The sequence below is a fragment of the Anser brachyrhynchus genome (genome assembly GCF_964034855.1).
Source record: "Anser brachyrhynchus genome assembly, chromosome: 19".
Classification (NCBI taxonomy): Eukaryota; Metazoa; Chordata; class Aves; order Anseriformes; family Anatidae; genus Anser; species Anser brachyrhynchus.
Window position 1 is genome coordinate 12,280,677 of NC_137712.1, and position 26,899 is coordinate 12,307,575.

The following is a 26,899-nucleotide window of genomic DNA, read 5'->3' on the forward strand; positions in this document are numbered from 1 at the left end:
GGCACCCATACAAGGGTTGCTGGAATTTTTAATGCATTTTTAAGCTACATGAATTTGTCGTTTCCTGTGATAAGAAAATGAATACTAAAAAATGAATGCATGCTTCAGGCTTCTGTTAAATTGTTTCTCTGCTTGTTTGTGCAGTGTTCAAATCTCCAAGAATGATTTGCTTAGTTGCTTTATTTATTATTATTATTATTATTTTATCATTAAAAGTCCACCCCATTCTCAGCTTTATCTGGAGGATAAACCAGAGGCAGATTCCAAATTTACAGGCTCATATGATGCATGTTAACTGAATAGTTAGGCACGGATGTTCAGGGCCAGCACTTAAAGTAGTATCCATGGCTGCTTCAATAATTTTTTTCTGTTAGACTGTGAACCTGATATCGAAGTAATCTGGTTCTCAGATGTAGGAGATTGTAATGGATAATATAAAAATGCAGTCATTATGGCTCTAAATTTGTATAATAGATGTATATTTTTATTGTATAATTTGTATATTAGATGGTACTCTTCCCTACTCCTCTACACCGATTGATAATGACCATCCTCTCTAATGAAGATGCTGACAACTATTTGTGCAGGGTGGGACAGATCGCAGTGGGTCTGTGGAGAAGCAGGTAGAGGAATTGTGTGCATCCTGCTGTGTACCAAAATTCAGTGCCAAATCTTCTGCAAGGATTTATTTACAAAACTTACATTTACTTTTCCTTACTCACACTCATTCTCTCACAATTTTGTTCATGCACGTTCGCACCTGTGTGCTCTCAGGCCAGCGTTCTGATGATTATCCATCCAGCATTGGGTGTGATGCAGAGGATGAGGGATGCTTTAGACAGCTCTTCTCTATCCTGTGTGAGTCAACAGAGGTTTGGGGTTTGCTTTGCCTGGTGGGCTGGCTGGAGGAGCAAGGGTGTGTGCAGCTTTGCTGCCTTGCTGATGTCCTCCAGCCAGGATACTGTGTGGTTTGTGCTGCACCCTTACCAGAGCGCAGTTTTCCAGGCTGGGCAGGAGATGTACCTTCCTGAACTTGACTAGTGGGAATGCATTCCTTCAATTATTTTTTTTTCCTGATTACCTCCCACATATACATTTCCACTTATGTTTCTTTCATGCCAATCATGGTATGACTGTGACTTGTCTTTGTGATAATCCCACACTGTGGAGGAAACGTGAGGGCTGTCAGCTTCTCCACATCTCATTCCCTGACCAGGCAGCTGAAGATGGAGTCTGACTACGTGGTGAGTGAGAGTACCCAGAAAGTGAGGGCTAGCAAGGGGAGGGAAGGAAACAAATTCTTGCAGCCCGGAAACTCCACTGCCTCTGCCCAAAAGAACTGGCCGTGTCCAAGAACTGGCCGTGTCAGGATGACCGGGGGCACTGTACAAAACAGGTGACAGCGGGCAGCAGAATATAACCTGCTCCCCTCGGCGTGCTCGCTGCCTTCCGTGTCGCTGCCGCTCCCGCCCCGGTTTCTTCTACTTCGGGACACGCCGGCTCCGCGCGGCCTGGCACCCGCTGCGTGTGTCCCCCTGAGGGGCCGGCGCGGTGCGAGGGGAGCGCTGCGGGGGCCGACCCTCCCCTTGCGCAGAGCCGCGGGCAGCTCCGCCGCCCTCCCGCCGCCCTCCCGCCTCCCGCGCCGGCTCCCGGCGCCCTCCGCGGGGCGCTCAGCGGCGGCCGGGCCCGGGCCCGCCCAGGGGCGCTGACGGGGCCCGGCCGCCCGGGGCCGCCGTTGTTAGGGCACGGCGGCGCTGTCGCTAGGGCCGCCATAGAGCTCCGGAAGTGCTGTGGGCCTAGAGCGGCACCCGGAAGCGGCCGCTCTGTCCCCGCTCGGTGCGAGGAGGCTGCGGGATAATGGCGGGCCGCGCGCGGGGCGGGGGGCGGCCGGGCTGCGGCCCCTGAGGCGGCTGCGGCCCCTGAGGCGGCTGCGGCCATGTACTCGGCTGCCGCCGCCTCGCCGCCCAGGCGGGACTTCATCTCCGTCACCCTCAGCCCGGAGGAGGCGGCGGGGGTCGGAGGCTACAACAACAGCAAGGCCTGGAGGCGGCGCTCCTGCTGGCGGGTGAGGGCGGCCGGGCGGGACGCGGGCTCTGCCCGCGGGGTGCCCCCGCCTGGGAGGGGCTCGGGCCTTGCCCGCGAGGGGAGCGCTGGCAGCGAGGCTGCTGCGGCGGGACCGGGAGCGCTGGGCTGCGCCACGGAGCCGCGGGATGGTTCGCGTTGGGAGGGACCCCCGAGCCCGTCCCGGCCCAACGCCTGCCTGCGGGCAGAGACGCCTCCCCCTAGGCTCTAATCAGGGTTGGAGGAGGGAGATGAGGTTTGCTTTGGGTGCCTTTGTCCCCCTGTTTTGCGGCTTGAACGGGCAGCGCCGTCCTCTGCTGCAGCTTCTCAGTGGAACGGTTCTGCCTTTTGTGGGAAGGCTGAGTGTGAGAAGAGAGGTCCCCGGCAGAGCTGTGTGGAAGCGACCTTATTGTCTGACTGGGACAGGGGGTGGGCAGGCAGATTTAGTAGGGGTGAGCGTCTGCTGCTGGAGAGGTAACCTGGGAAAACGTGAGGCAGTGGGATGAGGTGACTGTGGTTGCAGACAGGGAGTGAAGTATAGCCAAATGTCGAAGACTTTACAGATCGTTGGAGGAGGAATCGTATGAAGAACTTGTTTAGGGACACAGGACTACAGCTCCTCTCTTATTTACAGTTCAGGAAATGCGGGGACCGAGCACAAGATATTTCATCTTTCCTTTTGCCTGTCTTCTTTGCCAGCATGAAAAAGGAAGATGCTGAATGCCCTCATGTATTCTTGTGCCTCATTCCTGTCCACCCCAAGAACACACAGGCAGTGCCTCTTTTCCCATCCTATCCCGAGGAAATAAAGGGCTGCTGGATTTCAAGCATCCTTTTGCAATTGGATGACTGTGTGGTTGACAGTGCAGGTAGAGCAGAAGGTGAAGGAGCAGGACCAGCATGTTGCAGCATGCGTAGGGAAGGATACACAGGGTTACTGTCCTGTCAGCGGTGTGGGAGGGAAACAGGAAACGTGCATCTTGGAGCCTGGCAATGTGAACGCTTTGATATTTTCTTCATTGAAATATTTGCAGCCTCTGGCTCTTACTAAGAGGATGAGAACTCTAGGAAGTACCGTGGGGTGTAGAGAAGTTTGTAGGAAGCTGCAGGGTGTTCCCAAGTGTAGCATCAGCCCTGAAACTCCCTCTCTGTGTGCCAAAGCCAGTAGTTAGAAGCAAATTCCTGCTTTGGTGCATTTTGCTATGACTGTTTTAAAAGCAACAAAATGGTAATTTAACAATTGATGTTTAACTGCTCTCTCTGTAAACGGGGGAAACTTCTCTGTTAGTCTAACATGTCATTTGAAGTCTGACTTAGTAATTTTGTTGTAAGTACTTCGATTTTAAAAACACATTTTTGCCTAAAACCAATCTTGAACATGTGTTTTTGTTTTGCTTATTAAACTGTTGTTTACTTCTTTTTTATATGTTGCTACGGGTTGGTTACTTTTTTTTCTGGTGACAGACCCTATTCTACATGACAGTTCTACGGATGATTTTTCCAGGGGCAGTATGCCTCGCTTTTCTTGTCAGTGACTGGTCCTTAGCTTATTTTAAGCCTTTCTTCTTTGCTGCAGTAGTGTTTTTAGTTTTCCTGTCACTTTTTCTCCCGGTTTCTTATTTTGGCTGTCTGTTTTGTAGTAGCTCCCCAGCAAGAAGGGAAGAGACTTTTGGCTTGTTTCCAAAGTGACATCTGGGCAGATGCACAGGTCAGCCAGCCAAGGCTGTGATGAAAGTCACCATGCTGCAGATGACGCTCTCTGGGATCCTCAACATATGGCATTCTCCAGGGTTCTTGCAGCAAGTGGCTCTAATATTTCTCTGAGCCTGCTGTGCCATATGCTAGCATGTTATATTTCTTTTTTCTCTGTCATCAGAGAAAATAAGCAATGGATTTTTGCAGTTGGAAACAGAGGGTAAAATTAAACAGTCAGTTTGCTCCAAATGAACTGATAGGTTTATTTATTTATTGATGGAGTGGGCTCTTAATGTTGTGCTAAATATTCTTCCTCTCTCTCTCAAAGAAATGGAAGCAGCTGTCTCGACTGCAGCGGAGTATAATTCTCTTCCTGTTTGCCTTCTTGGCAGTCTGCGGAGTCATTTCATTTACCAGCATGGGGGAACCATGGAAAAGTATGTGTTCTGTATGGCTCTAAATTACCTGCATGTGGTGTTATGTTTAAGAGAGCGTTGTAATTTTTATAACTCATCTTAAATTCTATTGACTGTGACTTATTGCATCTCTTAAAGCACAATTGTTAAACGATTTTTTGTGACATGTTTCAATGGGTATGCTTAGTCTGAAGTACTTATCTCTTTGTTATCTTGACTGGAGCAATGTTTTGTTTTAGTTGGTTTAGATATCTACATATAAATGTTACGAAAAAACATAGAGGCTATTAGTAACCCAAACCTAAGCAGTAGGATAAGGTGATACTCTTTTGGTTTTGATTGTCCATAAGATTTGAAATTCTAAGGTTTTCTACAATACAAAGGCACGTTTACCATTGACGTAATCTTGCTGCCTGTGTTGTGAAGCTAAAATAATAGCAATAAAAAAAAGCATGTGCCTTTCATCAGCCTCCTTTGATATTAAAGAGTTTGTTAATACCAAATGACACTTGGTATTCAACAATTAGTGCGGGTTTATCAGTGATGAATGGAAACACTTTTTGGGGGTGCTTCTAGTGTGTGAATGCAGCAGACTTACAAATTTCTAGCTGGACGTGTTAATTCTCTGTGCTGAGCAACAGCTTTGTATGTTTAGGTTTAACAAACAAATCATTGGATGAGCAGAGAACAGAACCAGAAATACCTGGATTAAAGCTGGTGAATCCAGCTGTTCTGCCAGCGCCACAGAAAGCAGACGCCAACGCTGGAGACTACCCCGAACGTTCACCTCAGGTATTATGAGAAGAAATGAGTTTTGTAAATATGCCAAAGAGTTTGTGGAAGCTGCAAATAATGATTAGTTCCAACAAATTTTGTGGAAAAAGGTGTTATAACTTGCAACAAAAACCTGCTGTGGGTGGAATGCTGTCATCTCAGGAAGGGCTTTGGGCATGGTGTGGTATTGCCTGGCTTTAAGTGTTCAGTGTACTTTTTCTTCATCAGTGATGTACCTAAAAAAACCAAAACAAAACCCTACAACTTAAAATTTGGGTAATTTAACCAAAAGTTTTAAATGAACAAATAAAGAAAAAATTAAAAAAAATTAAAAAAACCTACCACCACCAATGAGAAGATGGTGTCTTCAGCATACCTTCCAGTCAAATCAGAACTTGCCTGTTGATATTATATCAAAATTAATAATTTTGATTTATGGTTTAAATTCTACCACCTGTGCAATGAGCATTCTTTATTTCTTCAGAAGCAGCCAAAATTGCCTCACGTTCGGCGTAATCCTTCCAATCTTCAGATCAAACCACCACGGAGGGATGTGAGGCTGAAGACGCGACATGCGACCAGCAAGATTGTAGAAGAGCCGGTCCAGGCTGATAAAGAAGAGAAAACAGAGAAATCTGTTATCAGGTAGAAGTGTTTCCAGCAAGTTATAACTTTTTTTCTTCTCTCTTGCCTCCCCCCTGCCCCTTCTCTAAGGATCCATTGGATGTTGGAGTGAAAATTGCAAGGGCTTTCGTTGTCTGTGTCTGAGGTTGATTTCTGTCTTTACCTGTGTTTGTTCTTAAGTTTGGTCTGACAGCGATAGATATTGGTGGATTGATTGATTTAATTTGGGTGAATGTGCAGCTTTTCTGTTTTTACTATTTGCTTCTAAGAATTGCAGAAGGTTTGGAGCCCTGCTAGGCTCTAATGCATTTCTAATGTATTTAGACAGTTAATGCACTGGAGAATTATCAGTGTCTGTGAATTTCTTCCATTTGTTTTGCAGTAAATGTTAATGTGACGGTATCGGTATAATAATATAGTCACAAGCCTCTTTGTTCTGGGCTAGATAAGGAAAATTGTACCAGTGTCATAGTGTTGATTAGGGATATGATGCCAGTAAACAAAGTTAAGCCCAAGTTGAACTGGCAGAAGCTGTAGACATGTATATAGCATGTAACTGTGTAAAATATGTTTACTCCTTTCTTATAAAAGATTAATCATACAGTTCAAAGAACCCTTATGCAGATACAAAAATGTCTTTACTAGAGGAGCTATGCTGCTGTAAATATATTGATCTAATTTATTAGGTTATTATCCAAGATAGTATTGACTAAAATCTTTCGGTTTGGGAATAATTGAAGAAATGTAACTTTGAAAATGAAAAGACTACCAGAAGTTCAGCAGAGGTGCTTAAGATATGGGAACACCAGACTCCCTCCCCTCCGCCACCCCCGTGTTTGTGTCCTTTTCAGCACTGGCACAGCTCAGCTGATCATAGCATCAGTATTTTGGCTGTTGATACTATCCAAAATCTCTCAGAATGACTTGAACTGTTTTATTCCTATGCTTCCACTGATGCTATCACTTGTAGGATTAAACCAGTAGTAACAGGAAAATGCGAGAGTGATGAAATCACTCAGACTTGATAGAGATCTAAAGAATGAAAGTAAGAAATGAAATGATTGAGTTTATGGAAGTCAGAGGGCACACTGACTGTAAACAATAGAAACTTTAAAGGTCTTGTAAGCTCAGTTCTGTAAGGAGAATCATCATAGAATCGTAGAATGGTTTGTGTTGGAAGGGACCCGAAAGATCACTAGTTCCAAGTCCCCTCCATGGGCAGGGACGCCTCTCACCAGACCAGGTGGGCAGCTGAACTCCACCACAGATGCACTCTCAATCGCCCTTCTCAAAGGAAAAAGGGGAGAAAATACAATGGAAAGGGCTTAAGAGTTAAGGACAGGGAGATCACTCAGCAATTATTGTCACGGATCAAACATACTAAGCGTAGGGAGATTAATGTAATTTATCCCTAGCAGACTAGAACAGTGGGAAACTAAAACCAAACTATAACCACCTTCCCCTCATCCACCCTCTTCTAGGTTCTCCCCCCGAGTGGCGCAGGGGAACGGGGGCTGCAGTCAGTCCCTAATGCCTCATCTCTGCCGGGCCTTCATGATCACTCTCTGCCCCTGCTCCATGTGGGGTCCCTCCCACGGGATGCCATCCTTCCCAAACTGATCCTGCGTGGGCTTCCCACAGGCAGCAGCTCTTCAAGAACTGCTCCAATGTGGGTCCGTACCACAGGGTCCATCCATCAGGAGCCAACTGCTCCAATGCGGGTCACCCGGCAGCAGCTCTCCCCAGATCCACCTGCCATCCATGGCAGGTGGATCAAGGGGCCTCTCCATGGGCCACGGGGAACTTTTGCCCTGGTGCCTGGAGCATCTCCTGCCCTCCTTCTGCAATCACCTTGGTGTCTGCAGGGCTTTCTCTCACTCCTCTCTGCCAGATGCTGTTGCGCAGTGTTGTTTTTTTTTTTTCCTTTCTTTTTTTTTCCTCCCCCTTTCTTAAATCTTCTCTCCCAGAGGCACAACCGGCATCTTGCATTGGCTCAGCTCTGGCCAGCGACAGATCCCTTCTAGAGCTGGCTCTGATCTGACATGGGGCAGCTGCTGGCCTCTCCTCACAGAGGCCACCCCAGCAGCTCCCCTACTACCAAGCCCTTGCCATGTAAACCCGGTAGACCAGGTTTTCCAAAGTCTCATCCAACCTGGCCTTGAATGCTTCCAGGGACAGGGCATTCACAACTTCTCTGGGCCACCTCTTCCAGTGCCTCACCACCCTCCAAGTAAAGAATTTCTTCCTCACATCTAATCTAAATCTCCCCTCTTTTAGTTTAAACCCTTGCCCTATCACTGTCTGCCCATGTAATATCATGAACTCAAGATACACCGCGACCTCAAAGTTAACGTATCTACGTAGTAACAGCATGGTTGAGACCGATCGATTGATGTTGATATGAACCTGGCTTGATGTGAAGCCCATTCTGAAAGACTTTTCCTTCAGGAAATCTGTAACAATAATGAAAACCTCTTTCGATTGATTTATGCTTCTGTGTTGGTTGGGGATGCTTGGGAAATCTCTTGGAATTAAAGCAGTTTTAAATGGCTAGTCCATTGTGTTTATTCATGAGTTCTTACTGATCATCGTTTGTGTGGTACTAATTTAGTGTTAGTGACTTCTGTGACTATTTCAGAACCAGTAGGTAACAAAATGCTTCAGTGCAGCAATCTCAGATATCTTAGTACTTTTTAAAAAATTCATTAAATTCTGTTGTCAAGATACTTAATGAAATTCCAGGAGCCTGTTCTAAGATACATATCTTAATCCAGTAAAATTTCTCTGGCACAAATAACTTTTTCTTTGAACAAAACAATTATCTAGTGGACCACATGGTTATTTTGACCCTTGATACAAAATCATTCCTTTTTATCAAAATATAGTGAAAAATAGGAAATAAGTCTCATTCAGTTGCAGGACTTACTGTGATCAAATTAAGTATTAATTTCAATCCTCTGTATTTGCAGCTGGAGAGGAGCAGTGATAGAACCTGACCAAAGCACTGAGCCTCCCTCTAGTAAAATAAAGGAGCCAGAAAAACCTTCATCTTTGGAAGCTGAAGGCCAGAAGGAACCAGGTAAATAGTACAACAAATTTCTGGTCACTCCCTGCACATTTTTTTCCCTTTAAATGAAGGAAGCAAAATTCTGACAGGAGAAAGGAATAAGAATAAAAAATGTGTAGGAAAGATGATTTACCTAGGACATCCAAACCTTTCAGTTTCCTTATTTCACCATGACAACGTACATGCTTGTTAGTCTTCAAAATTTTGATTGAGTTGCAGCCTCCGCTTTCAGTATTGAATGAAGAATACTCTGATGCATGTGTAGAACTTAACTAATGTGTCCAGTGCCGTGGTAGGAAACAGTTTGCTGTGACTGTCTTCAGTGGCCAGATTCTATGTGAGTAGGTTGCAGAATGTGCGTTACACATGCTATTCCTGGCAGCTCACTGCTACCTCTGTCCTGTTACAAAACGCACATGTCCTTCTGGAAACTGTATTGAATGCTCTCTGTAGCGCCTAAGAGACAACATGTTCTCTTCCGTACGTTATTGGAACCATAACTACCAAGGGCTCGTTTTCTTACATGCAATCTTATGTGTCTGTTCCCTCAGACTCCATATATTTGCAACAGCATTATGTCCTCTGAAAGTCTGAAGCAAGTTATTTTCTAAGCTAGAGAGGCTTCTGATTATGGACTTCTATGTTTCTTTGCCAGAAGATAATCTTGTCACGTTGAGAGCACTGTGAGGATGCCCTCAGTTTCACCCCTTATCTTTTGAATCTCGGCTGCTACTCTCCCACATTGATTTTGTCTCGGCCATACAAGAAAAATCAGAAGAATGTGCTGAAATATTTGCATGACGTATTTTTTCCCTTTGTTTAGAGAGGGCACACATTCCATTCAGATCTTCTCGCCCAGCCTTTGCTTTCCTTAAACTGTTAAAATGGTATTGAAAATAAATTTTAGTGTCAAATTTTCGTAATCTATTCTATGGGAAGAGCCAGACATTCCCGTCTGTCCTCCAGAAAAGGGACGTTTAAAGAGAGAGGGCTTGAAAGTGAGTTTCCTTTTTCAGCAGTGTTTTCTTTTGTTCTGCAAATCCAAGGAAAGTGACTTCCTCCCTGATTTAAGTTGAGCTCTTTTTAAGGCTCAGCAGGAAGCAGTAGAAATTTGTTTTTGTAGTTGTTGGACTCCTTGTGGAGTAAAGAACCTGTTGTTATGCTTCATGGTTTCATGTAAGGAAGTTCCAGTCTGATAAATGTGGCATAATACAATGTGATGTATTTGGCTTGTGCTAGCTTAGTATAAGTGGGGTTAGTTATATACTGCTTGATATTCCCCCTTTAGAATTCTGTTTGTTTATAGCTTTCCAAAATATTAACTAATAGGCTTCAAAATTTTCATGTTGGATATGTACCATGAGTTCATTTTTTTCTGACAAATTGTAAGCAAAACCTTAAGTTGAACCAGGGAAAAGGAGATGGATTTGCCTCAGTCAGAAAATGACAATTTTCTTCCTTTTGTTTTAAATGAAAAGTTCGAGAGAAACAATTTTGTAGAACTGACTTTAAATTTAGCAAAAGGGAACAAATAAGATAGGAAGATAAAGAAAAATGGTATGTGGTAAAAAGCTGAGGTCCGTACCTAGTAAGCATACATATACAGCAGCTGAATTACAGTTGATTTAAAGTCTTAATTCTGGTATTTCCCGACTTTCAGGTCTTTGAGCTTTAGTGATACTCATCTCACAGCTGTGTGTGTGAACATTTTAATGTTGTATTTGGTGAAATGACATTGTCAGGGAGTGATCTCTGTTTCCATGAGTAAATTGCTGACCAGAGACGCTGACTGGTTATTCCACACAGGAAAGGCTGTGCTGAAAAGAATAACCTGAGTTTTTTCTACTTACATAATTTAAGTAGTTTTAGAAGAAAGCTTATTCTGGGTAGGATTCAGCAAAATGGTGTTCGGTATAGGGATGCATGTATATGCAGTATAGGGAGTTTGGTAGCTCCCCTGCAGAAGTCTTGAGCAAGGTGCTGTCTTCCTTTTGCAGTGCCCATAAATGAACGTCAGATGGCTGTGATAGAAGCGTTCCGCCATGCATGGAAAGGATACAAGGATTTCGCTTGGGGCCATGACGAACTGAAGCCTTTGTCCAAGTCTTACAGTGAGTGGTTTGGACTTGGGCTTACCTTAATTGATGCCTTGGATACTATGTGGATTTTAGGCTTAAAAGAAGGTAATTTCTTTTTTCTCCTCCATTTTTTCCCCCTGAAATTGCTTATTTTCTATTCAGGCAGTATATGGTCAGAGTTCTTTAAGGGAACATTTATTAGATGTGGCTGATAAGTTTAGTTTTCCTGTGAGGGTGAGTGTGCACATGCACACATGCACAATGTCTAAAAATAAATACTAAAAAAAAAAGTGTGAACAGAGACCATTGCTCTTGGATTAGAATTTAGAGCCACAAAATAATACTACACTATTACATATAACTGGATATATATGCTAGAAACTGAGGAATGGATTAATAAGCCACTTGATTTGGTTTCTGTACTAAAATACTAGTGACATCTTTGTGCCGTTATACAGCCACTGTCACCTTTCTACCCATCAGCCTCATGTAGTTAGCCTGAGATCTCCTGGTTTGTGTTTTAACATACGTAATATGAATATTTCATAGCTGGATTTCAGAAGTTTATGTAAGGAATCAGTGGATAGAGGAGGGGAGTATTCAACACTACCTTTGTGAACTGCTCTACTGTCTGTATGTTTTTCAAATATTCTGGAAGTGACTTTGTTTTTAGAAGACTTTCAAACAGATTCAAACAGATTTTAAATACTAAGTCAAAAATCTGCAGTTCTGTTGAAGAAAACTTGCTTAATCAGTATTTAAGTGTGCAAGAGTGTTTTTGTTGTTGTCTAGGTTTTCTTTTTTTGGTATTAAATTTTTTCTGGAACTTTATGTATTTAACACTGGTAGATAGCTTCCTTTGTAAACTTTTACAAATCATGGCATTCTTAGTGTCAAGATAGGAAGAACAGAGTTGCTAGAAAGGATACAAGGAACAGTGAAATCTTTTGTGGTTCTCTCTTTTCTAAGTCTGAGATTCGTGTAAAATACTAAATTAAACAAAAACTCCATTTCTTGTGTCTGCAGCTCTAGACTTGAGCAGGTTGTCTTGAAGTTTCATCAAGTTGGCAGCGTGCTGCTTTTTCCATAAAAAAAAAAACTGTGAACTGCATAGAGCTTTTAAAATATTAGTAGTTCAGATGTGTTAAAAATAGATTCTTGTTGAAGACTACTTTATATTTTATAGCAATTCTTTGGTGATTGCCTTAGAAAGCTCTTGGGGTTTCTTTTGAATAAAGTGCAATCTAAATGAAAGTTACATTTGAGGTTGCTGATATTTCTTATAAGCTGATAAATGCTAATGCTTCTGTGAAAAAGAGTACCTTACGTTTTTTTATTTTACTGTTAGATAATGGTAACAACAGACAGCACAGATTTTTCTGTGGTTCTTCTCAAGTAGACTGAGAAGAATGTTTACCCCAAATACAAGACATTCAAGAATTGAATACAAAAAAAAAAAAAAAGAAAAAGCTGCACAAGCTTTCTTGGCTGCTCTAGTTGAAATCCTTTGTTCATTTCAGGTGATCTCAGGTTTTATTAAACAGGGTACATGTCATTTGCACCTTTTTTGCATCCTTCTGCTTAATCTTCATATGGAATACCTTTCATTTCCGGGGAAATGATTATTCTTCTGTGACTGTTCAAATGCAGGAGTTTCTGAAGAGTGTGAGATAGTTTAAGATAGCTTAGCCTTCAGTGTTAGAGGTGTAGGCTAACTCACGTGGACCATGGAGATAAACCCTGTGCAAAAGCAGTCATCAGGTGATACTGCTGAAATGCTGTCAGATCCCAAATGTCTCTTTATTTTTTAATTGCTTTTTGAATTAGTAGTGTCAAAACAACCACTTTTGTTTCTGGAGAAAAAAATTGCGGACAGTTTTCAATAGCATGTGTCTTTGTATGTGGATTTTGTGAGTTAAGTGCTGAACTAGGAGGCAGGCTCCCCAGGATATTGCTAGACTAGAGGCATTAATGGCTTTGATTGAAAATGTTATCGGTTATCTTGATAGATCTCAGCTTTGGTTTAAAAAGATTTAATTAAAAATTTCAAACAGCTCTTGTTGGAAGTGTAACTAATTGTCTGACAAATCAATGGATGGACTTGAAAGATCTCAATTTCTAGACTATATTAATAAAGAATTGTTCCAGTTCTTTATTTTGCTGAGTATTTCTCTTTGTATACGTCTGTGGTGCATGCTGAATAACCTCTAAGCTGATGGTAATCAAACTTCACCTATTGTGTTCTCTTTGCTACAGTTTTCAACCAAAAATTATGATCTTGGTAGACAGATACATAAGTAATTGTCATGGATATATGGAATGCTGATTTCTCTAGTACAGTTTTTGGAACATGCCAGAAACCCGTAAGTGAACTACATTTTTTACCTTTCAGAGTTTGAAGAAGCGAGAATATGGGTAGCGAACGACTTAGTCTTTGATAAAAATGTGGATGTGAACCTCTTTGAGAGCACAATTCGTATTCTTGGTGGCTTGCTGAGCACCTACCATCTCTCTGGAGATAGCCTCTTCCTGGAAAAAGCTGTGAGTAATTATAGAGTCTTAGTAATGAAACCGGACTGTATACGTCGTATTGGACAAAGTTGAGGGAGGATTCATCACAAAGTTGAATGTTGCCATTTTGCAACCATTTCATATTTAAAATGGTGGGAGAGGGATTTACTATTAGTCTTTTGAGCCTGCAGTTCTGTTTGCACCCTGGATCACCTCAGAGCCCTAATATGTTTTATCAGGTATACTTATAGATGTGCCTGTTCCTCTGTTAACGAAGAGCTGACCATAATAAGAAAGTTTATGGAAAAAAAAGGGGTAAATGACTGGAAAAGAGTAATAGTTATATTTTTTTTGTTGCCTTTTCTGTATAGGCATCTTAACAGCATCAACCACCTCCTTAAATTAGCATCTCAGTCATTTACTTCAGGATTAAATCACGTTGTATAGGGACTGCAGACTCAAATGAGGCATACAGTACTAGGAACAAGGTAGAAACTCTGTAGTTGTTGTTAGGAATAAATCCATGACCATTTTTAATTCTTTGCTTTCTTTCGGAATCTAAAACTAAGGAACTGTTCTCTCTCTGGTAGCTGAAAAAAATATAAAGGGTTGGGTGTCTGTATATATTTTTGCATATGTGTGTCCTGTGCTCTTGGGTTTTCTTTAGAAAGACATAGGGAATAGGCTTATGCCAGCATTCAAGACCCCCTCCAAGATACCCTATTCTGATGTCAACATTGGCCGGGGCACTGCACATCCACCTCGCTGGACATCTGACAGCACTGTGGCAGAGGTGACCAGTATTCAGCTGGAGTTCAGGGAGCTCTCTCGTCTTACTGGAGATGAGAAATTCCAGGTATGGAAGAACCTGTTGATGTTGCTCCTTTTTTCTACCTATTTACAACACTGCCACTGACTCTGACTCTGTAGTCTCTCAGTGATGTTAAATGAGTTCTGAAACTCTAGATGAAGGAAGAATAAGAAAAATAAATCATTCAAATTATTTTCTTAAATATCAGAAGGTAGTAGTGGAGATGAATAATTATTTTTCTCCCTGAGGAACAGCTTTCATTTTTATAAAGCAAAACAAAACAAACAAAAAAAACCACACAGTTTTTAGTACTGATGTTTTTGTTTAACACCACATTATTAGGTTTGAAAAAAAACACTAAGCTAAACAAGGTCTGTGAAGCTGTGCCTTGCTTAATATTCAGAATTCTGTGTGTGGTTTCTTGATGCCATTATGTAAATGCAAAGAACAAAACCCTGTTGTTGCCCTTCAAGGAATTAGAATTATTAAATTAGATTCTGAGTCACAGTATAAAAAAAAAAGTTGAAACAAATAATTCCAGATAAAATAATAATTTCCACTCTTCTTTTTATTTGGTAACGTAATTCTGTTGTTTTAAAGAATTTTTAGCTGTAGCGGGTTCATGTAGTTGTTCTTTTAGCTGGACTTCTACTGTGCAAGTATGACTAAGTCAGATTGTAGTCTCATGCCCCAGTACTGTTTTTTGCAGTACTGGTTTTTGAATGGGCTTACAGCACTCGGGAATATAGCTGAATATAGCTTTGTATTTGGGAAGGAGATAGTTACAATTATTGCAAGGTAATCATATTTACCCATAACATGAGGTTATGAAAGTCATAAAGTTTGAAATCCTGTATTTAATACATTGCATGAATGGAACTTGATATTCCCGATACTAGTTTGAAGAAGAATAAAGATTTGTTTTCAGCCTGAAGCTACTAGCTACAGTCTTGTACGTGTAATTTCTTTTTTTTTCTCTTTCTTCTAGAAAGCTGTAGATGAGGTGACGAAGCATGTTCACACGCTCTCAGGGAAAAGTGATGGACTGGTGCCTATGTTCATAAACACCAATAGCGGGCAGTTCACTCACTTGGGTGTCTATACTCTGGGAGCCAGAGCTGACAGCTACTATGAGTATTTGCTCAAGCAATGGATTCAGGGTGGGAAAAAAGAAAATGAGTAAGTTCTTTCCACTTCTCATATTGGTGTGAAAATGGTGCAAGCTGTAAAAATTTCTGCTGTAGATGACTGCATAAAGAAAAATAATCTGTATGTGCAACAGTCAGCTGAAAATATCTCTGTTTTTAAAAGCGAGCCAAGAGGACCTGTGGTAAGTTGATGTAAAAACAGCATGAGAATTAGGCTTAATCTAAAAACTTCTCCTCCTCAGAAAATTTTTCTTTGTTAGCACATCAGATGCGAGGAGCACTAGAGACTGGAGAACAGATAAAAGTCTTTGTGCTAAATATGGAGCATAAATAGGCTAACTTCTGAAATAATGGTGATACTTCATTTCAGCAGCGGTACAAGCTTTCTCTGGTACAAGCTTTTCCTTGTTTTGAGTACTTTTATGTAAGAAAAGCAATTAAATATTGTGAAAAAGTTTCATAAAGAGGGTAGTGAAATATTAGAAAAGATTGTGCAAGCTCTTTGTTTCTCCATCTTCAGAGATACTCAGAAATTAATTGGAAAGTCCCCAAGCAACCTGATATAATTGAATCTAATTTAGAGGAGGGGGTTGAGCTAGAGATGTCCTTACTAGCCTGGATTAACTGTGGTATGAATTACTGTACTCTTAAGGATTCCTGAAATGAAATCTGGTGGTTGTCTGGAAACAGAGTTGGTGATATCTTTACCTTAATACTTTAAACTTAGGGGTTACTTGAAAAGCAAACCTGTCTGGTTACATGGTAGCAGTAACTAATAAATGTCCAGTATCAGGTGTGGTTAAACGTATTATGTGTGTATGTGAGCCAACTTGGAATGGTTTTAATTCACAGACTGTTGGAAGACTATATGAGAGCCATAGAAGGTGTGAAAAAGCATCTTCTTCAGAGATCACAACCCAAGAAGCTTACCTTTGTAGGAGAGCTTGCTCATGGCCATTTCAGTGCCAAGATGGTAAGAATACACCTGCATTTAAGATGACAATTAAAGAAAACAACAGCAAAACAACTACCACCAAAAAATATCCACATACGTACAGGCAAATGCAAGCCTGCTGTGTTCTCTTTCCCCTCTGCCCACCCCCACAAAATGAACAAACCAACAAAAAAAAAAAAAAGCCTTGGTAGCTGTTGTGTGTCTCATGAGTTGCCTGCAGCTTGTCAGAGAAAATCTGACCTGTAGTGATTGCCGTCTGAGCCGAGACGTGTTCTCTGGACATGTGAGACACTTCTGGAAGATGACAGAAATGTCCCTGTAGTTCTTTCACTGCTGCTGTTGCATGTTGGGAAAGCAATACAGAATACTCTGCGCACAAGTCATCCTCAGGTGCCTTTCCTCTGTGATATACAAGAGCCAAATATGTTTTGTTTGTAGTGCCTAGTATCTGTGACGTTCAATGTGCTATAAGCAAGAGGGGAAGTCTAGGAGAGGTAGTGGTAGGAATGGGAGTCAGCTGTTTCCTGTACTCTAGAAGAATGGTACTCTTACATCTCTGATGCTCTATAGAAGTGAGGGGTAAAAGCTTTTTATTACTCCAAATAAAGTTGCAAGAAAGGGGCAAGCTTTCAGGCAGAAATATATATATGAAATCTTGTGTTTTCCAGTTGTAACAGTGGTTTTGTCTCTGTGAATGCTGTCTGTCTTACGGCAATGTTAAGGTGATTATTTCAGAGTAATGAAAATCTGCTTCAGCTGTCCTATCTCCCTTCCCCTAAGCTTTGTTTTCTGTTGCTGACTCATCTTTCTCTTTGGTCCTACCTCAGGTTTTATGTTAAAATACTGGCACATGTTACATGTTTATTTTAAATGCTATTCTGTAAAAATACAATTTAAAACATCATTACTTAAATAATTATTAAAGTATTATATAAATATTTTAAATAATGGTATTTTTAGGCAATATGATTTTCCTTTAACTTGCTGTTTTGATGGACATTATAGTTTATTAGCGGTTATTTTTGTGAAGATACTAAGCCTTCAAAATCCACTAGGATCTCTTTTAAATGCTGTCTCAAAGTATTTTTCTTTTTCTAACGAACCTTATAGCAGTGCTTGTGTTCTATTATAAGTTTAATTTTAAGCTCAGGTGATCAGTTTGTCCCTTATTTAGTTGTCTCTGTGGAGAAACCTTCAGATGATCAACCTCCCCCCCCCAGTTGGTATTAAATGTACAGTTCTGGTAAAACGGAACACTCCCTTCCCCCTAATTTGCCCAGACCTGCCACCCTTCTTTCAGATACCTGACCTAAAAACACGTGGTCTGATACCTTTTTCAAATTTGTGATGTGACTGTAATAATGCTTCCTGCTTTGTGTTGCATTACACTACATAGTTAAAATTTACCTTCAAGTAATTTGTACCTGAAATGTCAAGAAAACAAAACACAAACAATTTGAACACAAATGTGTCTGTGTGTGTAGTATTAATCCTGCTTCAGTTGATTTTTGTAACTTTTTTCCTGGTAACAGTTGTCTTGTCTTACAGGATCACTTGGTTTGTTTTTTGCCTGGTACTTTGGCATTGGGAGCTCACAATGGATTGAGTGCTGATCATATGAAACTGGCCGAAGCCCTGATAGAAACATGTTACCAGATGTATGAGCAAGTAGAGACAGGCCTGAGTCCAGAGATTGTGCACTTCAATCTTCATGCACAAAAGGGCCACAAAGATGTGGAAATCAAGGTGAACAGTTAACTGGCCTCAACAGTACTTTGATGTCTCTTCTGTATCTCTAGTATGCTGTTAAAGCTCCCGTCTGGACATTGGTGATGTACTCTGTTCTTGTGAAGCAGCATGTTCTGTGGCTGCATTGCTTTACAGGTGTACCCTAGCCCTTGGTTTTAGTTAACCCTGCAATGTATTTATTATAGAAGCTGAATTATACATAGTAACCCCTTTAGGGTAGGTGGAAATGGGAATTGCTGTTTTTCTCTCTGCATGTGTATTAATCTGAATTATTTGCCTTTTTATTTTTCTCTTGCAGCCTGCAGACAGGCATAACTTACTGCGACCAGAAACTGTGGAAAGCCTTTTTTATATGTACAGGTTCACCGGAGATAAGAAATACCAAGACTGGGGCTGGGAAATCTTGCAGAACTTCAATAAATACACACGGGTAAGGTCAGCTGATAACAACCTGGTTCTTTCAGGACTATATTCACTCTCCCTCTGTCAAGAACTTCAGAAACTTTGTTTCTCAAAAGCCATCAAATAACTGAGGATACTTAGAAGAACACAATAAAATGCCGGTTCGTGTGGTGTCTTACAGTCTGAGATGCACCAAATACTTAGTATATTCAGTAAGATTACTTATATTACATTGATTAAAAGTAAAATGAAGAAGGTCTATGCAGACTACCAAAGTACTTGTATGCTGTCTTGGAAGCTATTAGGATCTATACTGTGATCTTTAGAATTCAGAAGCTGAGAAGTACCTGGCTGGATTGAAACAATACTTTGATTAAAGTGGCCAGACAAAAATTGCCGTGGAAGTGCATTAATGCTTTAATAAAGGGCTTTTTTTATTTATTCTGATGACAGTGCTCATGGAGATACTGCTTTGATATGCTGTAAAAATGTGGTCTAGATGCCAATGGTCATTAAATATCAATGGTCTGTTCTTAACAGGATAGGTATGGTACTCTGACCAACTGTAATGCAGACATTACACTATTTAATTCCTGTACATTTGTTCAGAAACTTCATTGGTATGTTCTTCGTGATACTTCTTTAAATTAAGCATAAATGGACATTTTGCTTCATTTTATTCTAGCAGTTTGTTTGGTGGTTTGTTTTGAATTGCACAGAGATTTTTTTCATAACTGTATTTTTATGTGCAAATGAAAAGCAAGTACTAATAGATCTTCTTAGCACTTTTCAGGAGGAGCTGCATGTTGAGATTAAAATATTTTAGGTTATAGGAAACATACAAAGTTTCTGCTTATTTTTTTCTCTTTTTGCACAGGTTCCTACAGGTGGTTATACTTCCATTAACAACGTTCAGAATCCCAGTAATCCAGAGCCACGAGATAAGATGGAGAGCTTCTTCCTTGGGGAAACGCTCAAGTACATGTTCCTGCTGTTTTCGGATGACATAGACTTAATCAACCTTGACAAATTTGTATTTAACACAGAAGCTCATCCACTCCCAATCTGGGTGCCGGCATAGATAGGGTGTCAGTAGACATTCCAGTGGTGTTGTTTTTATCTTAAAGTCACTTTAATTTTCAGGGTTTGAGGAGAGATGCTATATTGCACCTTTTTTAGGCTTAAACAAAACCTTTGAGAAAGCATCTCTGGTTTGGAGAAGTCACGTCAGTCTTATATCTAATCCCTGTGCTTTGGTTCTGTGATGGACAATCTGTGCAATATTAAGCTGCTTTTCCTGGTACTGATGATTATGAGGTTTAGAGAATAATCATAGTGTGGACCATGACATTCGCGGGGCTCTGGTGAACCAGAACTCACTTATGTCAGTCTTAATAAATGTTAATTAAATATCAGGAATGCAGCAAGATGTCTTAAAGCACAGGGATGTCTCTGAAGAGAAGGAATAAGCCTTCAGGTTTATTCTGGACATACTGAAACACTTGGTTATGGCGCCATTCTTTCATAAGAGCATATGGTGTTTCAGATGTTAAGTGGAATAAACGATGAACCGTAATTTCCGAGGTAGAAGTTAAAGCTGTCAGTATTGTTACTGATACTCTTGATCTCATTCCAACCTACCAGGCTATGCTGCATCACGTTAGAAGGAAGTGGCAGCAGAGCAACTGTTGTACAGTGTCTTAGTTTTATAGAGCACTTTGAACAATCTGTTCAAGCTGTGGCTGAAATGAATGATGGAACAGAATTTGCTGCTGATTTGGCTCAAAGTGGTATATAATTTTGTAGACGTTTTGCAGTTTTTTTAACTTATCTGCAGGAATGCAGGAGACAATGTGAAACAAGTGAAACTACACATGCATTATATATATTAATTGTATCAGTTAGACCTCAGGTATTCTGACTGAAAGCTGCTTTGTGAGGTTGGGCACTGGGAAAGCTTGTGAGCACATTAGATATAATTCCAAGTCAACCTCCTTCCATCCCTTCCTGTCCACATCTTGCATTGTAAGGTGTTTGTTGGCTCAACATGCTTACAACTATACAGCAAAATTCAGGTTATTCATCATTGTTTAGACTGTAGAGAAGTTGTCATTTTTTTTGTTGTTGTTAGGGGTTCCTTGGTAGATGTGTTTTCATCAGAAGTATTAAAAGCAGACAGTCTAGATGTATTATGAGAATTCCTGGTTGCAATAGAATTACTGAAGATTTCTCAGTTCTTTGAAAAGAAAGCAGACTCAGGTTTGCTTTGTATAGAATCTTATGGGAGCCTTGGGATCTTTTGTTTTTATATGTGCAAATAGGTTTTAAACCATGAACTCGGAAATCAGCTTTCTGTAGTTTTCTGCCTTTGGCTTTGTATCTACTTGGACAGTTCCGTATTCACAGATCACAGAAATTTGTATGTAGTTTTAAAGAGGTTGTTCTCACCAAAATGTCTTTTCCCCTTTTTAATTAGTTAATGGGAGCAGTGGGAAGTATGCAGGTGTATGGTAGTGGAAGAGAGGTACAGTATCCTATAAATCTAGGGTTGCAAAACAGAACTAATCTGAATCTGATTGTAATGGTTAATTTTCCAGTGGCTTAGGCGTATGTGTATTTTACAGCATTTGTAACCATTGACTTTTAAAGTAAGGTATATCTTTGTTTTATGCTGATTAAGTCTGTTTGCTCGAGTCTGAACTTACTATATGGACCACCACTGAAGTCCTTTAAAGAACATTTATCATTCCATTTACTAATGATGACTTATGGAGATGAAGGAATTTTATAAATTGCACCGTTTTCTGTCATCAAAAAGAGCCTGTGATTTTTCTAGACAGGACAATTTTGTGCAGAATTACAATGTTGCTCCAGTTCAAATGCCAGCAGTAACCTTGGAAGTAAGTCTCTCATGTGTACAATGTAATCCAGTAGCCTTAGCCTGCACAACCTATTTGATACTAAGATTTTCTTTGATGTAACAGAGAAGAAGGAAACTGCTGTTGAAATGGAGGAGGAAACACCTTCAGTTTTTTAGTTTGTGAAGCAGGTTTGTGTTACTTTGGAGCTCAGCTTTGGCTAAAAAATGATTAAAATGAGATAAAAGGAAAAAAAGATGAATTCAGTGTGAGTACACAACCTCTTGTTCTAACTTGTGTTGCTTGGGCCTCGTGCCTTCAATTGCAGCTAGTATTGATCCCATAATTGCTGATTTTGCCATGCATCATAAAAATTCCAGACTTTGGTGTTTCACCTATAGGACAAGCCCTGCTGAGGGAATGAAGAGAAGTCTGAAGATGTGAAATATATCTAGGTGTTCACCAAAAATCTGTTGTTGAAGTCTTACGCTGATCTTAATGTAGTTGACTCTACGAATGAGACTGTGGGAGTCTGTGTTAAAATTTCCTTTTGTGTCATGTTTAACATGAGAGTAATACTAATCCATTGCAGAATGAGCAAAAGGAAGGAGAGAAGAATAAACACACACTTTCCCAAACACGTTTTCTGTTTTCTAGCTGAGCTTGTTGGTCCAACTGATTTCTTCTCTACCTAATTCTTCCTCGGAAACTGAATTGTCTTTGCAAAGTGTGACTTTACTGTACTCATCCTTCAAGTCTGAAGTTAAGATTGCTCAGCTCTGTTTAGTATAGAAAGCAAATGCTTGTTTGACTCCTTTATCACATGTGAAATGGCACAAACCTGAATAATATGACAAAAGCTCATCTGCTTCTTCCTGTTCTTTTGCAAAAGTCATTTTAATTGCTTATTTATTTTTACTTCCTTAATATAATACGTTGTGTCAGATCAGACTGTGAACTTTGTCCATCTCACTTCTACTATATATTTTCCCTTCCTGCCCTCCCAAAGCCAACAGAAATTGTGCACTTTTTTTTTGTTTTTTCCAGGGGCATGTGGGGGTGTACTCTTGTGGTTCTTTGAACCACAGCCTTAAGTCTGGGGTCTGCAATTCATTTTGGTGTTTCAGCATCCTAGTGTGCTTCTGACGCTTAAGTCAAATGTTGTGGAAACATCATCTCTTCAAGCCAGTGATTTTGTCCTTTTGCACAAAGAGCTGCCTTGGTTTCTCTCCAAGAGCTTGAGTGCCTTGTCTAATTTAACTAAAGCAAAAAAAAACAGTTGTACCCAGCTATACTGTTTATTTATGCTTTCACTGAGAAACAAATGGGTATGGTCACACCCATAGAGTACTGCACAAATGTAGGGGTTGGAAACCTCCCACTCTGGGATTTAATCTGTTTGCTCAAAGAAAATTCAATACATGGATGGGGAGCACATTTAGCATCTAATCTTTGTTCAACCTTTTTGAGAACTGAATTCTTGCTACCAGAGTGGGAAACTGAGGGTTTTGCAAGGTCCATGGTATAAGCTTACAGGGGCCCTTCCATGTTGAACATTTAAGATTTTCAGCATTAAATGTCAAGCTCAAATACAGCTGTATTTACTCCTCCAAATACTAGACAAAGAATCAGCTCGCTTTCCTATTCTGTACCTGTGTGATAGTGCAGTGATAAGGAATGCAGATAGGACAGTTTTTTTGCAACTAACATGTAAACAGTTTTGTGAGTTCTTTGCATTTCTCCTGCTCTAAGACTTTTTTTCCCCAACTTCAGATTGGAAGAGAATTTTTTGTGTGCGCGTGTGTTTGTTTCTGTTAGGTTGTTTGTTTGTCTGCAAGTATTGTTGGAACTTAATGTCAAAGTCTGGAGGCCTCTGCTTCCACTAAAAACGAAACCTTTGGATATTCATATTTTGTGCCTGCCAGCTTCCCAGAAAACCTGCTCATTTGCATGATCAGTTTCCAAACTCTGACTTAAAGGCTTGTGGCCAGACACACTGGTCTTACTGCTTTGTGCAATGTTCCCAACTTGGTCATACCTTCCTTATGCTGTTATGTGGTGATAAAATAAGCCTTTTCTCAATGACATCACTGATACAGGTCTTAAACCAGCATTTATTGACAGTGTTTCAGGTCATGTACTGTCTGCTTGCACTCCATTTTCCTTTTGTGTTCCCAGAAATTCAGCCACAAGCACCCATCCCACAATGTGTAGGAGTGGTGATTGCTGCTGTTGGGTTTTCCCTGTCAGTTCACAGAGCACCGCATAGCCAGGCTTTTCCGCTTAGATCCCATCCTTCCTTGCCCAAGGCTTCAAAATGTTATATGTGTTTGTGGTACTACCTTCAGTCTTCAACCACAGTTTGAAGCATATTTTTGTAATTATTTTTAGTACTGCTCATCTATAATCTGCATGGAAGTCCATGTATATCTAGTTTATCCCTTTGCTGTAGTACTTTAGATTTTAGTATTCATCCATCCATATAAATCAAACACTTGATGCGTGTCCCTCACACTATGTGGATTCCTCTGGGGCAGGTACTGTCTGCAAGAGGAAAATAAGGGATCAGCCATAGTTCATTGTAAGAGGATTAAAGAATTTGAATCCCTCTGGAAGCTCATAAGATGCCTTGGGCAGCTGATCGCTCAAAGGCACCAAAAAAGCTGGTGTCCAAAGGCGGCAAATTGCAGATTACTTTCCAAAAGGCGTACACTGAACTTGTTTGCTTTGATGTACTGCTGGTTTGGTTTAGGGTGCCTGCTTGCTGGGAGCTAAAGATGCTGTTAGGTAATAGAAGCAAGATGCAATCCCCTCTCTTTGCACAGACATCCACCACCGTATGCCTTTTTTATGTGGTGCTACTAATGAATAATTGCAAGGGTACAGCAAATCTCAGTTCAGAAAAGTTGGGGGACTGGGGTTGTCTCTGTGCATGGAAGATGAATACCAGGTTGTAGCTCACTAAGGCAGATTTGTATGACCCATAGTTTCAGAAAAAGAAATCTGAAGCATGACTAGTAATGAGCAAAAGGGATGCTGACAGCTCTTAGCAGAAGGATGCAGGTTTTCCTACAGCACAAATGGGAAGGGAAAAAAAAAGATTACTGAGCATATAGTTCCATTAGTAGTCTTAAAGCCTCTTTATTTGGGGCCTGGAATTTGACTAATTGTGTCTTCCTAATGGTGTTCTTCATTTGTAAATATCTGAACAATTTGATAAATGGACTTCCATCTGTTCCTGTTCTTCTTCCTTGCATTACTCAGTAGGGGGCATGGGGCAGAAGCTTTGGCTTTCTGAGCTTAAGAACAGGAAAGAGGTAAGTTAGTCATATGCAAACAAAACCAAATCCTTTTATCAGCACCTGAATATTGTGAAATAACATCAGTGATTGATATTGTAGCTCTGGGAACCAATGTACTGTGATGGTAGGGAGGACCTGGCAGTGCCAATACTTAAAGTCTTGTGTTTGAGCAATGTAATGTAAGTTGAAGCAATGCCATGACTTTGTGTAAGTAATGCAAGCCTTTGGTGTCCTGTGAGACTTCTCTACTAACTCATCAACTGAGGCATCCAACCGATAACTAAGATGTAATATTTTTGCAATTATGCTGATATTTATTGGTATATAGTAATTCTAGTAGGTGAGAATCTACTTGTTAATGTGCAAAGATGAGTTTACCTTGAAAGATCAAAACTATCCTTTTTTATCTTCTTTGCTTAAACTACCAAGCCATGAAATTGTCATATACTTTAATAAACTTGTAATTTATTTTAAAAAGACCTGAAGATGTCTCAAGTGTAAGTGCATTTCCTGGTCACTAGTACTCAGCTCTTGAGTAACAGCAGTACAAAACAAACAAATAAACAAAAAAACACCCACAGCACTGCATGAGGCTGACCAAGTCTATTTGTGTAGCTGAACACTAGTGGAATCTCTTATGAACCTGTGCATGTATGATACAAAGATGTCATGAGGCTGTGTAGGGACAAAATTAGAAGGGCCAAAGCCTAATTTGAGGTCAAACTGGCTATTGCTGTTAAAGAGGAAAAAAAAAAGTTTTTATAAATACATGAACAAGAAAAGGAGGACTAAGGAGAATCTCAATCGTTTCTTGGTTGTGGGGGGAAACATAGTGACAATAAATAGGGAAAAGATTGAAGTGCTTAATGCCTTCTTTGCCTTGGTCTGTAGCAGCAAGACCACGTGTTCTCTGGGCACTCAGCCCCTTGAGCTGATAGATAAGAGCTTTCTTCTGCTCCTAGGCCCTTATAATCCATGAGGAAATGGTTAGCGACCTGCTACACCACTTAAATGTGCACAAGTTTATGGGGCCAGATGGGGTCCACCTGAGGGTAACTGAGAGTACTCGTCAAACCCCTTTCCACCATGTGTCAGCAGTCCTGGCTATGGGGAGAGCCCAGTCAACTGTCAGCTAGCATATGTGACACCCATCTACAAGATAGTTTCCCAGATCCTCCTTCTGGCCTATAGGCCTGTCAGTCTGACCTAGGGAACCTCATGCAGCAGATTGAGTGTCATCACACAGCATTTACAGGAGAACCAGGTGATCGGGCCCAGTCAGCATGGTTTTTTTCCTCTTGGAGAAGCTTGCTGGACAGATGTACGCTTCATTGGGTTAAAAATTGGCTGTGTGGCTGGGCCCAAAGAGTTGGGGTGAATGGAGTTAAATCCAGTTGGAGTCCGGTCACAAGTGGTGTCTCCCATGGCTCCATATTGAAGCCAGTTCTCTTCAATATCTTTATCAATGGTCTGGACGAGGGGTTCGAGTTCACTCTCAGGAAGTTTGCAGTTGACACCAAATTGGACCGTGAGTGTTGATCTGCTTAAGGGCAGGAAGGCTCTGCAGAGGGATCTGGATAAGCTGGACCGATGGGCCAAGGCCAACTGTACGAAGGGCACCTAGGCCAAGTGTCGGGTCCTGCACTGGCAGGTACAATAACCCCATGCAATGCTACAGGCTGGGGGAAGAGTGTCTGGAAAACTGCCTGGAGAAGAGGGGCCTGGGGGTATTGGCCGATAGCCAGTTAAATATGAGCCAGCTGTGTGCTCATATGGCCAAGAAGTCCAACGGCATCCTGGCTTATATCAGAAGTAGTGTGGCCAGCAGGACTAGGGAAGTGATTGTCCCCCGTACTTGGCTCTGGCGAGGCCGCACCTTGAGTACTGTGTTCTATTTTGGGCCCCTCCACTACAAGAAGGACATGGAGGTGCTGGAGCGTGTCCAAAGAAGGGCAATGAAGCTGGTGAAGGGTCTAAACAACAAGTCTTATGAGAAGCAGCTGAGGGAGCTGGGGTTGTTTAACCTGGAGAAAAGAAGGCTCAAGAGAGACCTTACCATTCGTTACAGCTACCTCAGTGGAGGTGGGGGGGGGTTGGTCTCTTCTCCAAAGCAACAAGTGGTAGGACAAGAGGAAATAGCCTCAAGTTGCACCAGGGGAGGTTTATGTTGGATATTAGGAAAAATTTCTTCACTGCAAGGATTGTGCAGCATTGGAACAGGCTGCCCGGAGAAGTTAGTTGAGTCACCATCCATGGAGGTATTTAAGAAACATGTAGATGTAGAGCTTAGTAGCATGGTTTAGTGGTAGACTAGTACTAGGTTAAAGGTTGGACTTAGAGGTCTTTTCCAGCCTAAATTATTCTATGATTCTATGTAATGACCGTACCTCTGCTTTTCCTCTAGTCATCCAATTTTTATGTTCTCTAATAATTTACCTTCATCCTACC

The 26,899-nt window shown here is 41.1% G+C and overlaps 1 protein-coding gene across 2 annotated transcripts; it reads left to right on the plus strand.

Annotated features, from left to right (window-relative positions):
• The first annotated feature begins 1,774 nt into the window (after window positions 1-1,774).
• On the plus strand, window positions 1,775-24,930 carry MAN1B1 (mannosidase alpha class 1B member 1). 2 transcript variants are annotated; one of them, XM_080562178.1, is made up of 13 exons: window positions 1,775-2,065; window positions 4,085-4,193; window positions 4,828-4,964; window positions 5,434-5,591; window positions 8,540-8,649; window positions 10,635-10,820; window positions 13,108-13,256; window positions 13,894-14,082; window positions 15,026-15,216; window positions 16,038-16,158; window positions 17,689-17,886; window positions 18,188-18,319; window positions 19,169-24,930. In XM_080562178.1, exons 1-13 carry the CDS (start codon window positions 1,937-1,939, stop codon window positions 19,370-19,372), a joined length of 2,013 nt encoding a protein of 670 aa, XP_080418304.1. In that variant the 5' UTR covers window positions 1,775-1,936; the 3' UTR covers window positions 19,373-24,930. The 2 variants fall into 2 exon arrangements, with proteins under 2 accessions (XP_080418304.1, XP_080418303.1); XM_080562177.1 differs by having other exon boundaries at window positions 1,778-2,065; window positions 5,431-5,591.
• Window positions 24,931-26,899: the final 1,969 nt, after the last annotated feature.

Coding starts and splice junctions, on each gene's coding strand:
- MAN1B1 (XM_080562177.1), top strand. CDS start 1,937: ATGTACTCGGCTGCCGCCGCCTCGCCGCCCAGGCGGGACTTCATCTCC. Junction 10,821..13,107: donor GATTTTAGGCTTAAAAGAAG/GTAATTTCTTTT, acceptor TTTACCTTTCAG/AGTTTGAAGAAGCGAGAATA. Junction 16,159..17,688: donor GCCATTTCAGTGCCAAGATG/GTAAGAATACAC, acceptor CTTGTCTTACAG/GATCACTTGGTTTGTTTTTT.